The sequence below is a fragment of the Camelina sativa genome, chromosome 10 (assembly GCF_030686135.1).
Source record: "Camelina sativa cultivar CO46 ecotype springtype chromosome 10, ASM3068613v1".
NCBI classification, from domain to species: Eukaryota; Viridiplantae; Streptophyta; class Magnoliopsida; order Brassicales; family Brassicaceae; genus Camelina; species Camelina sativa.
In genome coordinates, this window is record NC_141889.1 from 13,445,572 (window position 1) to 13,459,460 (window position 13,889).

A 13,889-nucleotide genomic window follows, 5' to 3' on the forward strand; every position below is an offset into this window, starting at 1 on the left:
AGAAGGAGGGTATAGCCGAGGTTCTCTCGATGGTGGAGAAGTTTGGATGCAAGGTTATCTCCCCAAGGGAGGAAGGTGGAGGATGTTGGACACAAGGTTAATTATCTCCCCAAGGGAGGAAGGCGGAGCCAAGGTTCTTTCTATGGTGGAGGAGGTTGGATGCAAGGTTCTCTCCATAAGGGAGGAAGGTGGAGCCGGGGTTCTCTCCATGGTTGGTCATAAACTATTGTGATGATACATCATTGATTAGTATATTATATAATATCTTTTTGTTCGAAATTTTTTTGAGCCAAAAATTTTAGTAAATAAAAAAACTATGCAAAAGTGAAAGTAAATAAACATATAAAGTAAAGAAATTAAGACATTTTTCTAGGTGGTGTTAATATATATATTTGTAACATACAATATATTTAGGTATAAAAATATATTTTAATGGTAATATATATAAAAGATTTGTATATAGATATAAATCAGTGTATTATAGCAAAAATAAAACTTATAAAGAACGTACAACAACTTTTAATATATTTTTGTTAAATTTAATTTTATTTACAAAAGTTTAAACCCGCACATCAAGCGGGTCTTTATCTAGTATATTTAGTAAAACTAGAACTAAAACAAATGCATACAAACACAATTAAATAAATGATTTCTTATTATGTACTAATTCATTGGTACATTTGATTACATACATGTATCATAGTTTTAATAAAGTGCTAGACAAATTACAATCTTGGAATCCCGAAACCCGTAAGGTGCTGATATAGTTTTCCTTTTTGTTTTGCACGCAAGCCACACTACACTTCCACCAACAAACAAACATCAATAAGTGTACGTTCAAGATCTAAAAAGAGGATAATCAAGCAGAGGGGTCATCAAGATCTCCCAAACAAAAAAAATGTGACTACAAAAGACACAAAAAATGGTGGGATGTCACAAAAAGAGTTATATGTGAGAACAAGTTTGTAGTAACCTGTCTTTTTTGTCACCACACGAGGCTAACATTCGCAACTCAGTTATTATGTAAAAGTCCTCACCAAAAGCCAAAAAGATAAAAAGTTTTTTTTCTGGTTTGATTTCAATCTAGCTATCTAAGTATATATATAACCATTGTGTGATAATGGAAATTACATTATTTCATGGACAAATGTAAGCCAATTAGGACGTTTATGTAAGATAAAGAGTAGGGTCCTTATATTATATTCATATTTGCCATATGGTCAGTGAATTGTCAATGTTAGGTATGGAGAAATGTCGTTGTTAAGAGGGTGGCATTATTGTCCTTCACATCCCGGTGAATTTTTTAACAACACCGAACCATAACATGACCAACTCCGTCTTCAATTCTCTATATCAATATATGTACAATTGTCAATTGCTACGACAGTTTTATCAACCCATTCATGAATAAAATGTGTGTCCCATGTCATTAGATGAAATAGAACGATACGGCTATTACGAAGGTGATAAAATACATAATTTTCTTAGGGAAACCAACTGTGTAAGATGTATTTCAATTATCTCTATTTTACAAGTCAAGGCGAGAAGTCCCAAAGTTATATTATTGAGAACTGAAGAACTCTTCAAGTCTTCATACCCATTTTTAATTTATAGATTGTTACTTAGCAAAAGAAGAAGATTTACGTGGGCTTTCAGATATAGACAATTTATATGGGCTGATCACCTGACTGGTCCATACCCAGTTAACTTCTTAGTAAATTTTGTTTAATGGAGTGTTCATATTGCAAACCAGATTTTATAAATTTGGACTAGTTTTGGGGGATATTAGATATGTAAAAATTGAGTATTTCCTGTAATCTGAAGTATCTACAGTGGCCAACCATTGATTAGAAAAATTTGGATCGTGGTTGTTTACTTTAGCTTTCATCCCATTGCACAATGATGATTTGGATTATCTTGGTTGGTTTGATTGTTGTGCGAGTAGGATTTACACGGAACTAAACCAGCTAAATATGAGCACAAAAAAAAATCAAGAAAACGATTTTTTTTATTGATAACTAGCATCGAAAACAAGTTAAGGTTTTGCAAATATCGAACCTAGGGTTCTTGGGAGCTTTTTAGTGTTGTCTTACTTGGTCGTCGAGCTAGCTAGGTCATCTCAGATAAGTCGTTTTCCCTTATTCTTTGGAGCAGAATATTTCATTTTCTCCAACTTGTTCCATATTCACATATATTCGATTTTATCTTTCTTTTACCTTTCTGCATGTCGCTTAGCGGTTCCCTATAAGGCTATAAAACCTGAACTGATAGGGTTTCGTGTGATTACTGGGCCGAGCTCTTTGGGTTTTATGGACTATTTTTGATTTAAATCAGGTTAATTGTATGGTGCTAAATCACTCTCCTACGATACTGTTATTGGTTTATAAGACTAATTATCCAAAGTATATATACATTTTTGTTGACTTTTATTCTTTCTTGTTTGATTACAATTGAGTTTGATGCCTAGTGACAATACAAATTCCATAGGTGCTGGTCAGGTTTTAGCGCCGATCGAACTAGGAGTTGAACAATGACAAACAAACTATCAAGTTATCTAAAAATATCATAAAGTTAATGCGAATGATAAATAAAGACAAAAAAGGGAAGAATCAAGATTTAAGACGAGATGTCACTTCTACTAAATTCTTGCTTTACATCAAAGGATTTGTTCATGGATCAGATGCTATAAACCATAGAGATCTTCGGTTTCTAGGCTTCTCAAATCACTTTAGTACATCTAAATCACACCTTTTCAGTACATGTTGTTCCCTTGAACCTGCAACAAACACACATAATTAAAAAACATCAGTTCCAAATCTCAATGCATGCTTTCTTGCAAAACAAGTAATCTTTCCGGACTCACATCAACATGTCTTCCGTAGTTTGTACTGTTCATAATGGTACTGGTGGATCCGCATTCACTCTCCATAAGCGACATGTTAGATTTATCGAGCTTAATCGCCATCCACGGATAGGACTGATGATGATGATGTTGATGTTGTTGTTGTTGACTGTCCTTGGCTGTTGGATTTGAACCCAACTGAGATGAAGATCTCTGCATCCTTACAGCTCTAGGGACACCGTTGTTCCTCGGTGCTTCCATGGAAGATCTTCTCCTCCCGGTCGTCTGCGGCTTCTCATAGATCTCAGCAGGTCTCTGCTTCGGCGCACTCTGAGACCTAGCCTTGGCTTTAGAAGACTGAGTATTAGCCATGTAGTTTGGGAAGAGTGGGTAATCATAAGAAGACAAAGTATCTCCATTGTAATACTCTTTAAATCTGTTGAAACACTGAGGACTACTTTGTGCTGTGTTGAACGAGTTACAATCCTCGAAATGGCTACTATACGCTCGAGGACTCATCTCAGTTAAAGCAGAAGGAGCCGGAGAGTAGAGTTTAGATTGAATGTCCATTTCCACAATCTTGATGTTTTCTTCATTCTCCTGCAAACAACAAAAAACAGAGGATTGTAAAAAAGTTAGAGATCAAATCGAGGATCTGGGTGTTGTCAAGTTTGGATTTTGAGATCTGGGTTTTGTAGATCCATTACGTGGTAAAGGTTACTGATCCGAGTTTTGTGAATCGATGTTCTTGGATTTGTTGAATCTCCGATCAAACGTATCCTCTGTTCTCGAGCTTTGGCTTGAAGTGTTATTAATGCTTGCATACATCTAAGTGTAGCTGTTGCTTGTTTCCTCACTAAATGACCTCTCACCAATGCTTGTAATTTCACCAACCCTTTTAACGCTCTTAATGCTTTCCTCGCCTGCCACAAAAATTATTAATATTAGATTCGTTTAACAGTAATTAAAACCAAAGTAGAGAAGTTGATTAGTCGGAAATTTTGTAAAATTTTTACCAAATGAGAACGGTAACACGCTTGAATCTTGACTGCTGCAAATTCTTCAATCTCTGTGGCTGACACGTCCTTGATTTGTTCTTCTTCATTGTCCAAGATTGCGACCACAAATGGTTCTGGTACGGGTGGAGGTGGTAGGGGAGGTGGGGGTGGCTGTTGAGGCAGTGGAGATGAACCTTTGAGGTTAATAGCACAAGCTGCTGGTGGTCCAGTGGCTGAAGAACGACGAAAACTCCATCGGCGTTTCTCCTTAGGAGTGCCTGGAGTTGACGAAGTGAATCCACATTCGCTTTGTATAATATTTTCCTTTCTTCTCTCTTTCTTTCCGGTTAAGAGACTTCGAATCCATTTGCTTGTTTTGCCCATTATTATCCTTCTCAAAAGTTTTTGTTCAAAACCACCATTTTAATGTCAGAGAAGAAGAGATTGTACTGTGTGTGTGTGTGTGGTTTCGAGAGGTTATAATGGGACAGACATTTTCTTGTTTAAGACATTGTACTCACAAACTCTTTAACTGCTTCTTTCTTCGGACAGCCTAACACCATAAGTGACTTAACCACCCATCACTCAATAACATTTAATTTCTTCTTTTTTTGTACTACCTTTTTGGTTGAATTTTACTTGAATTATGTTGGAATGTTTAAACTCTAGTTAATTTGTCTTTATTTTGATTTCTGGTCTACTTATGTAAATATCAAAACACATGAGCATAATAGTATAACGCTATGTAGACTTAATCGGTTAATTATGACGATATTATTGTATATATTTATTGCAAGTGAAGTAGTAAAAGTGTTTAGGAGGTCTCCACGGCCACGATTTATCCACTCGAACGCCAACAATCCCAATAAATCAGATTAGATCAGATTGTATTCCTTGATATCACAAAGTACCAGAATACCCTTTTACCCAACTCATCCTTCGTAAGACCCAACTCATATTTTTCTCGTACAATGATATATGGCTATATTACAAAATCAAGTGGCGTTAACCATATATCAATCGTTTGATAATGTCATCAATGTTTTAGAGTTTGAATTTTCATTCAGATGGAGTAGCTATCGGTATAAATGTTTAGCCAACTTTTGTGTGTGTCTGTGTAAGATAGTAACGTTTGGTTGAAGTATGAATTGCGCATTCTATTCAATACTTGATTATGTAGGACGGCGTGTGTGATCATGAACCTAGCTAGATAGCTACGTAACATAATGAGATACTGATGCCTTACTGCTCATCCCAAAATAGACAGACACCTTAACTCTTGGATTAACAAGGGGGTAAATAAGTCACTGGATTAGATAGCGAGATTTAAGATGGGTGAATGAGCCATGTGAAAAAGGGTAAAAGAACATGCAGAATCCGTGTGAAATAATTTATCATTATCGTATAAGCGACGTTCTGTGTTCATGGATTTTAGCATGAGAATGAGACATATATTACCATTACCCTATAATAAGATTATCTCAACATTTAGAATAATAAAAACACGGTTGGCTTTATTGGCCCCCACACTGAAATGTATGAGAAAATGATGTTAGTAGTTTACTTTGTGGTTAGTCGAATGAGACTATTCAATTTATATGCTTCGTATTGTTTCCATCAAGAAGATATAATCCAAAAATATGGTAAATGAAGTTAGGGTTGACCTAAAATTGAGCTAGTTCTGGCCTTCTGGGATACAATTGCCATGTGAATTAGACATTAGTCAATTGTGGCATATAACTTCGATGGATATATATAACCTTTTCATGTTTTTATTTCTTCTATGCATAAATAGAAATCTTGTAGGAATTGTAATCATATTTGAAAATTTGGAAAAGATAATTCTATTTTCAGTAAGTGACGCAAAATAATAAAATTGGTATAGTACTTATCTTTTATGTCTTCATCGCATTAAAGAATAATTGCAAAATATTATTTTCATGGTCGGAGGAACCCCTTAATAAAAATGTAGGACACGTTTTGACACTAATTAGACCCTCTATACCAATAAGTATATATTTTGTTTGTTTCCCCCGTAAACCCATAAATGATAATTAGATATGATGCCTATGTGATAGGTCAAAATTCAATTGTTTTGCTTTTGAAGACAATGATGGGTACTTCTAGTTATAGACAATTCGGGTTTAAAGACAGTTGTCGAAATCGACAAATATTTTTAAATGTGCTTATATACACGGGAAATGTAGATACCAAAATAAATATGATTTAGCTGAAATCACGTTATAGCAATCAGAAATTGTCCATACATATTGAATTAGTTGTTTGTGTTGTTGATTCTATCAGTACAATATAATTGTGCCATATTCAAAACACGTCTAAATGATATCGTAAGCCAAACAAAAAAGAAATGGTTGGAAATTTGGTACTACAAGCAACGGCTTAGTCTTCGAGTCATAGGTATTTTACATGCAAGAGTATTATTAACTTTATTGAGCCTGTGAATCATATAAAGTTTTAATATGATAAGAATGTCTTGGAATGCAAAATTAATACATATATATATATATATCAAATTGCACCAAACAAACATAGATATAATTAAGTTGTTGAATCACAAAGCCAATCATGAGAGAAGATTGCTGCCTCTCGCACTGTCATTGACGATTATTATTAGTGGTTAGTGCATGAGTCGGAACTTTGTTCCAAACTATATACACGGGGATTTGTTCATCACTCCTTTACGTGTATTAAACTATTAATAGTTAACTATAAAAATTCTTCAATGAGCAATATATTAATATCGATATATGTACAGTAGCCTGATAATACGTGTCGGTGTCTTTGTATGAAGCTGTCAATCACATGGCATGTTACAATACGTTGACTAGCTTCCTCCATTATGGTTTCATGACTTTCATCGATCTATCCAAACCATTACTTTGATGTTTGTGGCCAAATTATTTTTCTTTTTAATTTCCGGCGGCCGGCAACAAATACGGCGCCGTTTGCCGATTCATTTTTCGTTCTGACTTTCTAATTGTTGGAATAAGAGTCTAATCGAACACTTTAAATTTCGAGATTTTATTCTATTTGGTATATATTGGTTTTTGGTCACTCATATTCTCTTGGTCAAGAATTCGCCGATATGGACTTAACGTATGATATGACACTCTCTCGAGGAAGTAAACTAGAGGTGGAGTTGCTAGAGAATACGACAATGGACTAATCACATAATGATACTTCGTACCGTTTAGTTGGTCGAAATCAGTCGATTTTATTTTTTTTCTTTATTACATTTGCAGGAGATTTTATTATGACTCCAAATTAACTTTTTCTAAAATTTACTTCAGTATAGATAAATTTAGGTCTTTCATTTCAATAAAAGATATTTTTCAAAATGGTTGTATACAAAATTCACCTAACCTCCAATTATTTTGAAGCGGTTTAAAAATCCAGAGATTGATTTCCTTTGGACACAATCTAATTTATTTTTGTGCTACTGCAGAAAGTTATTAACACTTACTTTATAGAACACATGTTTGTAAGAACACAATAAATAAAAGCACAACTCACTTTTATTAGTTTAAGAAAAATCTCTCGAAAACTTAAGCTCTCTAATCTCCTTTTTTCACAAAACCTCATAAGTTGTGTCACATCTCAACACATCCTTATATATTACTTTGCTAGTCCTAATCCTAATATGAATCCCACATATCTAGATAACTCCTAGATATTTAATCCTTATCTCTTTATCAATCACAAACATAATAGGACTAGGACTAGTTTCCACTTTAAGCTTTCTTCAAGCTTACTCCAACAGTCTCCTCCTTAAGCTTGAAGCTTTGTTTTGACAAGTCTTAAACCCCCAAGAGATCTCTCATGATTTTGAATTTGTTTTTGTCCAATGCCTTTATAAGTATGTCCGCTCTTTGCTCATTACCCGGAACATGCTAAACCTCAATCTGACCATTCTCAACTCGTTCTCTTATGAAATGATAGCGTCTATGAATGTGTTTACTCCTACCATGAAAAACAGGATTTTTAGTAAGTGCTATGGCCCATTGATTGTCGATCCGAATGACAACCTTCTCTTCTGCAAAACCAGTAATCTCGACTAACAAATCCTGCAGCCAAACTGCTTGTTTTGCAGCCTCAGTTCCAGCCATAAACTCTGCTTCACAAGAAGATAATGTCACAACATCCTGCTTCTGTGAACACCATGTGATTGGGCTCTTACCAAAGTAAAATATATGCCCTGAAGTACTTCTCCCATCATCAGGATCAACATTATGACTGCTATCACTGTAACCAATTAATCTTGGCACCTTTACTCTTCCATAAGACAGTCCAAGATGAGTAGTTCCTCTTAAATATCTTAAGCAATGTTTCATGGCTACTCCATGTGAATATCTTGGACTCTGCATATAACGACTCAATATCCCCACACAATAAGAGAGATCCAGCCGAGTGTGTAACAAGTAGCGCAAACATCCTACATTCTTTCTATATAGTGTTGCATCAATCTCTTCTTCATCCTCGGCTTTTGACAATTTCAGTTCTGGCTCCATAAAAATAAGAACCGCATTGCATATAGACATCCCAGTGTCCTCCAGAATTCGACAAGCATACCGAGCTTGACTTAAAGTAATCCCATCTTGATGTTGATGTACTTGCATTCCAAGATAATATGTCAATTTCCCAAGATCACTCATCTCAAATTTACTAGCCATCTCCTCCTTAAATTTGTTGATAATAACCAAGATTGTTCCTGTGAAAAATAAATCATCAACATAAACCCCAATTACCAAAAGATCGTTGCCAACATTCTTCCGATACACCAAGGGTTCTTTTGCACACTTGATAAACTGTAACTCCGTGAATGTGATTCAGCTTGTTATTCCATGCTCCAGGAGCCTGTCGTAAACCATACAAAGCCTTATTAAGCTTGTAGACCTTTCCCTCAATACCTCCTTTTTCAAAGCCTTCAGGTTGACTAACATACACAGTCTCCTTGAGTTCTCCATGCAGAAAGGCTGTTTTTACATCAAGGTGATGGTTTTCCCATCCATGTGAACCTGCAAGATCAATTAGAAGTCTTATAGTCTCGATCCTAGCAACTGGTGCAAAAACCTCCTCAAAATCAACACCATACTTTTGCACATATCCTTTAGCTACAAGCTGAGACCAATTGGTTTTGCTCCAATTGGGAGATCTACAAGATCCCAAGTTCTTAGGTTTTCTATTGATCCTAATTCATCTTCACAAGCTCTTACCCATTCCTTAGACTCCTTAGCTTCATAAAAACTTCTAGGCTCATTATTGAGACACAAAAGCAAGATTTCTCCTTCTTCTTCAGCAAGTAATATGTAGTCTTCAAGATGCTTTGGCTTAACTTTCACTCGTTTTGACCTTCGTAACTCAGATTCTGCAATTGTAGTTGCAGGTTGTGTCTCGGTAGTTGCAGGTTGGTGAGGCTCTATTTTAACCTCGTATCGAACTCTGACTCTCAGTATTATCATTAGGCTCTTCATCACTTAAACTTTCCTCATCTCTGTTACCCTGCTCTGTTTCAGTAATTTCATCAATTTCCAGAAGACCATGATTTCCGAAACCACCAAACTCCACTACAAAGCTTTCATCACTTCCTTCTTTAGAAATATCTCGAGACCAATGCCATCCTTTTGTCTCATCAAACACAACATCACGGCTTACAATGATTCTTCTTGATTGTGGGTCTAGTAACCTATACGCTTTAGATCCTGGTTCTGTTCCCAAGTGAACAAGCATTCTCGTCATGTCCTGTCGTCCAGCTTCTTGAGATTAAGCTTTTCTACTTTTGCGAAACCAATACACCCAAAGATCCTAATATGTTCAACAATTGGTTTCTTCTCACGAAAGCATTCGTATGGAGTTTTATCTTTCAAGGCTCGAGTAGCAACTATGTTTATAAGGTATGTAGAATGTCTTATGGCTTCTTCCCAAAGGTAATTTGGCATATGCATGTGCTTCAAGATACTTCTTGCCATTTCCATTAGAGTTCTATTGCGTCTTTCAACAACACCATTCTGTTGTGGTGTATATGGGGCTGTCAAATGTCTTTGTATACTAGATATTTCACAAAAAGAGTTGAATTCTTGAGACACAAACTCTCCTCCTCTATCTGTTCTTAATATTTGTATCTTCTCTCCAACTTCTTTTCCTACCACAGATTTAAACTTCTGAAAATTTTGAAACGATTCCCCTTTCTCCTTTAAAAGCATAGTCCACATATATCTTGAGAAATCATCAATGATCACAAACACGTATCTATTTCCTGCTGAAGTACTCGGTGTTATCGGTCCAAAAAGATCACCGTGTAGAAGCTCCAATCTCTTTGTTGCTCGAAAACTAGCTTCCTGAGGAAACACATGCCTGGTCTGCTTCCCAAGTAAGCACGAGCTGCAGATTTCTTTCTTCATCTTAAACTGTGGAGCTCCTAAGACTAGTTTTTTATCCAGCATTGACTATAATGTGGTGTAATTCACATGCCCCAATCTTGCATGCCACTTTATCTCTGTAAAGTATAAACAAGCATTGTCTCGCAACCCCATATGAACTTTGTATAATCGATTCCTTGATTTCTCTGTTTTGATAAGAAGATTTCCTTCTCGATCTTTCATTGTCAATTAGTTACCTCTTAGTCGTATGTCACAACCCGATTTTGTAGCTTGACCGAGGCTAAAAATATTGCTTCTTAGGTCAGGAATGAAATAGACATCAGTCATCTCTCTCGACTTACCATTCTGATCGATAAAAGCAATTGTTCCTTTTCCCTTTATGTCAACCCGCGAATCATTTCCGAAGCATACCTTTCCAGTAACAGATAGATCAAGTTTATCGAAATACCTTCTATCACCAGTCATGTGGTTACTAGCACCATTATCCAAATACCAGATATTATCCTCATTTGTGCTAGTCTCATACTTACTTGGAATAACCCTCTTCTCATTCAAGAAGACTACCTCATGCATCAACAATTCATCTACATCCTGCGTGTCTTTGTTATCAACTTCTTGTGTCTCTTGCAGCTTGAGTAGTCGATCAGGACAATGAGAAGCAAAGTGTCCAGTTTGATCACACCTGAAGCAGGTGACTTGGGACATATCTCTACCACCAAAACGTCCTCTTCCACGTCCTCTATAACCATATCTACCTCCACAACCTCTTCCTCTATAGTTTCCAAAATCGCCATTGTATTCTCTGTTGTGTTGATTAGCTTGTGACTCTGAATTTGCATACATTAGCTTTCTCTGTTCCTCCTGAACTTCCTCTTCAGAAGCAATCCTTTCCTCATAAGTCTTCAAGCGACCAGAGAAAGCTAATGTATGCAAATGGAAATCAATTGGTGACAGCTTGTCCTATGGGAAGGTTGTTAAAGGGTGGGGACCAGGGTTCGAGGAACGCCTGGCGCACCAATAACCTACTGGTGGATTGTGATATCCACAGTGATGGGTTAGGAACGATGCCCTGTAGGACCAGCTTGGATTCCGTTTGGGCGGCTAGCGGTGTGCTAGCAGGGTCCACGGACGGTCCGTTGGGGCGGCTAGCGGTGGGCAAGTGGGGTCCACGGGACAGGTTGTTCATAAAAATCACCCAAACGGACTCCAAGCTGGCCCTGCAGGGCATCGATCCTAACCCATCACTGTGGATATCCCAATCCACCAATATGTTATTGGTGCGCTAGGCGTTCCTCGAACCCTGGTCCTCATCCTTTAACAACCTTCCCATAGGACAAGCTGTCACCAATTGATTTCCATTTGCCACGGTGAGGGGTTAGGATCGATGCCCTGCAGGACTAGCTTGGGGTCTGTTGGGGTGGCTAGCGGTGGGCTAGTGGGGTCCGCGGGATGAGTTCTCACATAAAAATCGCAGGTCAATTGGTGGCAACTTGTCATGTGGGAAGGTTGTTAAAGGGTGGGGACCAAGGTTCGAGGAATGCCTAGCGCACCAATAACCTAATGGTGGATTGGGATATCCACAGTGATGGGTTCAAATCGATGTCCTGCAGGGCCAGCTTGGAGTCCGTTTGGGCGACTAGCGGTGGGTTAGCAGGGTCCACGGACGGTCCGTTGGGACGGCTAGCGGTGGGCTAGTGGGGTCTGCGGGATGGGTTGTCACATGTATTGATTGAAACAGGAAGGCCATGGCAACATTATTTTGGTCTTCGTTGATCTGATCGGTTTCAGCTTCAATAACATCCTAGACTTTATGGACTTTGAGTGCAATTTTCATCTTCATTGCCCATACAATATAGTTTGTCGTATTCAGCATGGGACAAACGATGGAGGATGAGCCTCCTCCTTCCTTAGGTCGTGGTGACGTGACTGCTAGTTCGGACATAACTCCTTTGATGATCGACCAAAGCTCTGATACCAAATATAGAACAGAGGTTTGTAAGAACACAAGAAATAAAAGTACAACTCACTTTTATTAGCTTAAGAAAAATCTCTCAAAAACTTAAGCTCTCCAATCTCTCTTTTCACAAAACCTCATAAGTTGTGTCACATCTCAACACATCTTTATATATTACTTTGCTAGTCCTAATCCTAATAGGAATCCTACATATCTAGATAACTCCTAAACATTTGATCTTTATTTCTTTATCAATCACAAACATAATAGAACTAAAACTAGTTTCCACTTTAAGCTTTCTTCAACCTTACTCCAACATACTTAGTTTCTCAAAAACTGTTTAGAACTTTAGATTCCTTCAACCTTACTCCAACATACTTAGTTTCTCAAAAACTGTTTAGAACTTTAGATTCGTCACACGCCATGTATACTTAAGTTGACATGAGTTCTCGATCCGATATTCTTGATGTATATATAATGTAGTATTCTGTTTCGAGTTTTTCTTTTTGGTGGTTTCAAGGTTGACCTATTTAAATATATAGTATATATATATGCACATATTATTTATTGGTTTTTTTTTTAATTCGTTTTTGTTTCATGTTGTTGATTAACTAAAACAGTAAAACATAATAACCCAAATTATTTAATACTTTAGCAACATTATGCAAAAGATTAAATAAAAACCCTTAATCGAATGTTAACTGTGACGTTAGATCCAAATCAACAAGTCGGCGAAGACATCGATATGTATTGTACATGTACTCCATTAATTAATAATTTAGAAACTAAAAAAGATAGGTTATACTTATATGAGGATACAGAAACATAGGTATGAATAAAACCAACCCATTTACGTGTTAGTATCGAGACACATGCATGGACCACATAACAACTTAATTCCTACGTATTAAATGTTTACTAAACTGGATGAGCTGTCAATTTTTTTAGAGTTACTACTATTTGGTAATTATAAATGAAATGTGTGCATATCGAAACTCTCGGATCATGTCGATTTTTTTCTGCGTACAATTGTAGGCTTGTAGCTTCTTATTACTTCTACTTCTACTTCTATTTCCGGTTCTTTTAACAATCCAACTTTTTCAAGAAGACAAAAACATATTAAAACCTATCTCACTGTTTCAACTTTATTTGATTGACGTGAACACCATTTTCGAATTGTTTATTTCTGCTACATTTTAGAAGTGTTAGGTAAAGTGTGTATGTTAAGTTTATAAATGGCGGAGGAAGCATTGAAGTATGAAGCCCAAGGTCCTAATAGCTATTTGGCCCATTACTATAGTCAGCTAAACCCAATCAATATTTCGTTATGGTCTTATGGAGAAATATTTATATAACCCGCCACTGTTTCCAGTATCACTAAGAAATGTGGCTTGATTGTTCCACCGTGAATCTGATCTCCACAACAAGCTCCACACAAAAAGAAGACATGAATGCCAAGAGAAAAAGCATGAAGGGTCCTCCCTTCACAATCGCTTCTTGCTTGTTCTTGAGGTTATGGATAAGAACACTTCACCAGTTCACATGGTAGAAAAAAACGGACAATACCCAGTAACTTAACTTATGGAAGGCCCAGTAACTTATCAGTTAATTTGTATAGTAGTGTATATTTATAAAATGATGGGCTAATCCTGCTTTCATTTTGAAGCATCTTGTTACAAATCCACTTTTAAAATGGA

General features: G+C 36.7%; 2 protein-coding genes across 2 annotated transcripts; both read right to left on the reverse strand.

Annotated features, from left to right (window-relative positions):
• Positions 1 to 2,531: 2,531 nt before the first annotated feature.
• Positions 2,532 to 4,451, reverse strand: LOC104718945 (protein IQ-DOMAIN 19-like). Its single transcript, XM_010436772.3, has 4 exons — positions 3,859 to 4,451; positions 3,550 to 3,765; positions 2,864 to 3,442; positions 2,532 to 2,776 (listed from the first exon to the last, which is right to left on the reverse strand). The coding sequence occupies exons 1-4, from the start codon at positions 4,222 to 4,224 to the stop codon at positions 2,753 to 2,755; spliced, it is 1,185 nt and encodes a 394-aa protein (XP_010435074.1). The 5' UTR covers positions 4,225 to 4,451; the 3' UTR covers positions 2,532 to 2,752.
• Positions 4,452 to 8,586: 4,135 nt separating this feature from the next.
• Positions 8,587 to 9,597, reverse strand: LOC147936087 (uncharacterized). The gene is made up of 3 exons (XM_087468586.1): positions 9,288 to 9,597; positions 9,075 to 9,226; positions 8,587 to 8,979 (listed from the first exon to the last, which is right to left on the reverse strand). The coding sequence occupies exons 1-3, from the start codon at positions 9,595 to 9,597 to the stop codon at positions 8,587 to 8,589; spliced, it is 855 nt and encodes a 284-aa protein (XP_087324712.1).
• Between the last annotated feature and the right edge of the window lie 4,292 nt (positions 9,598 to 13,889).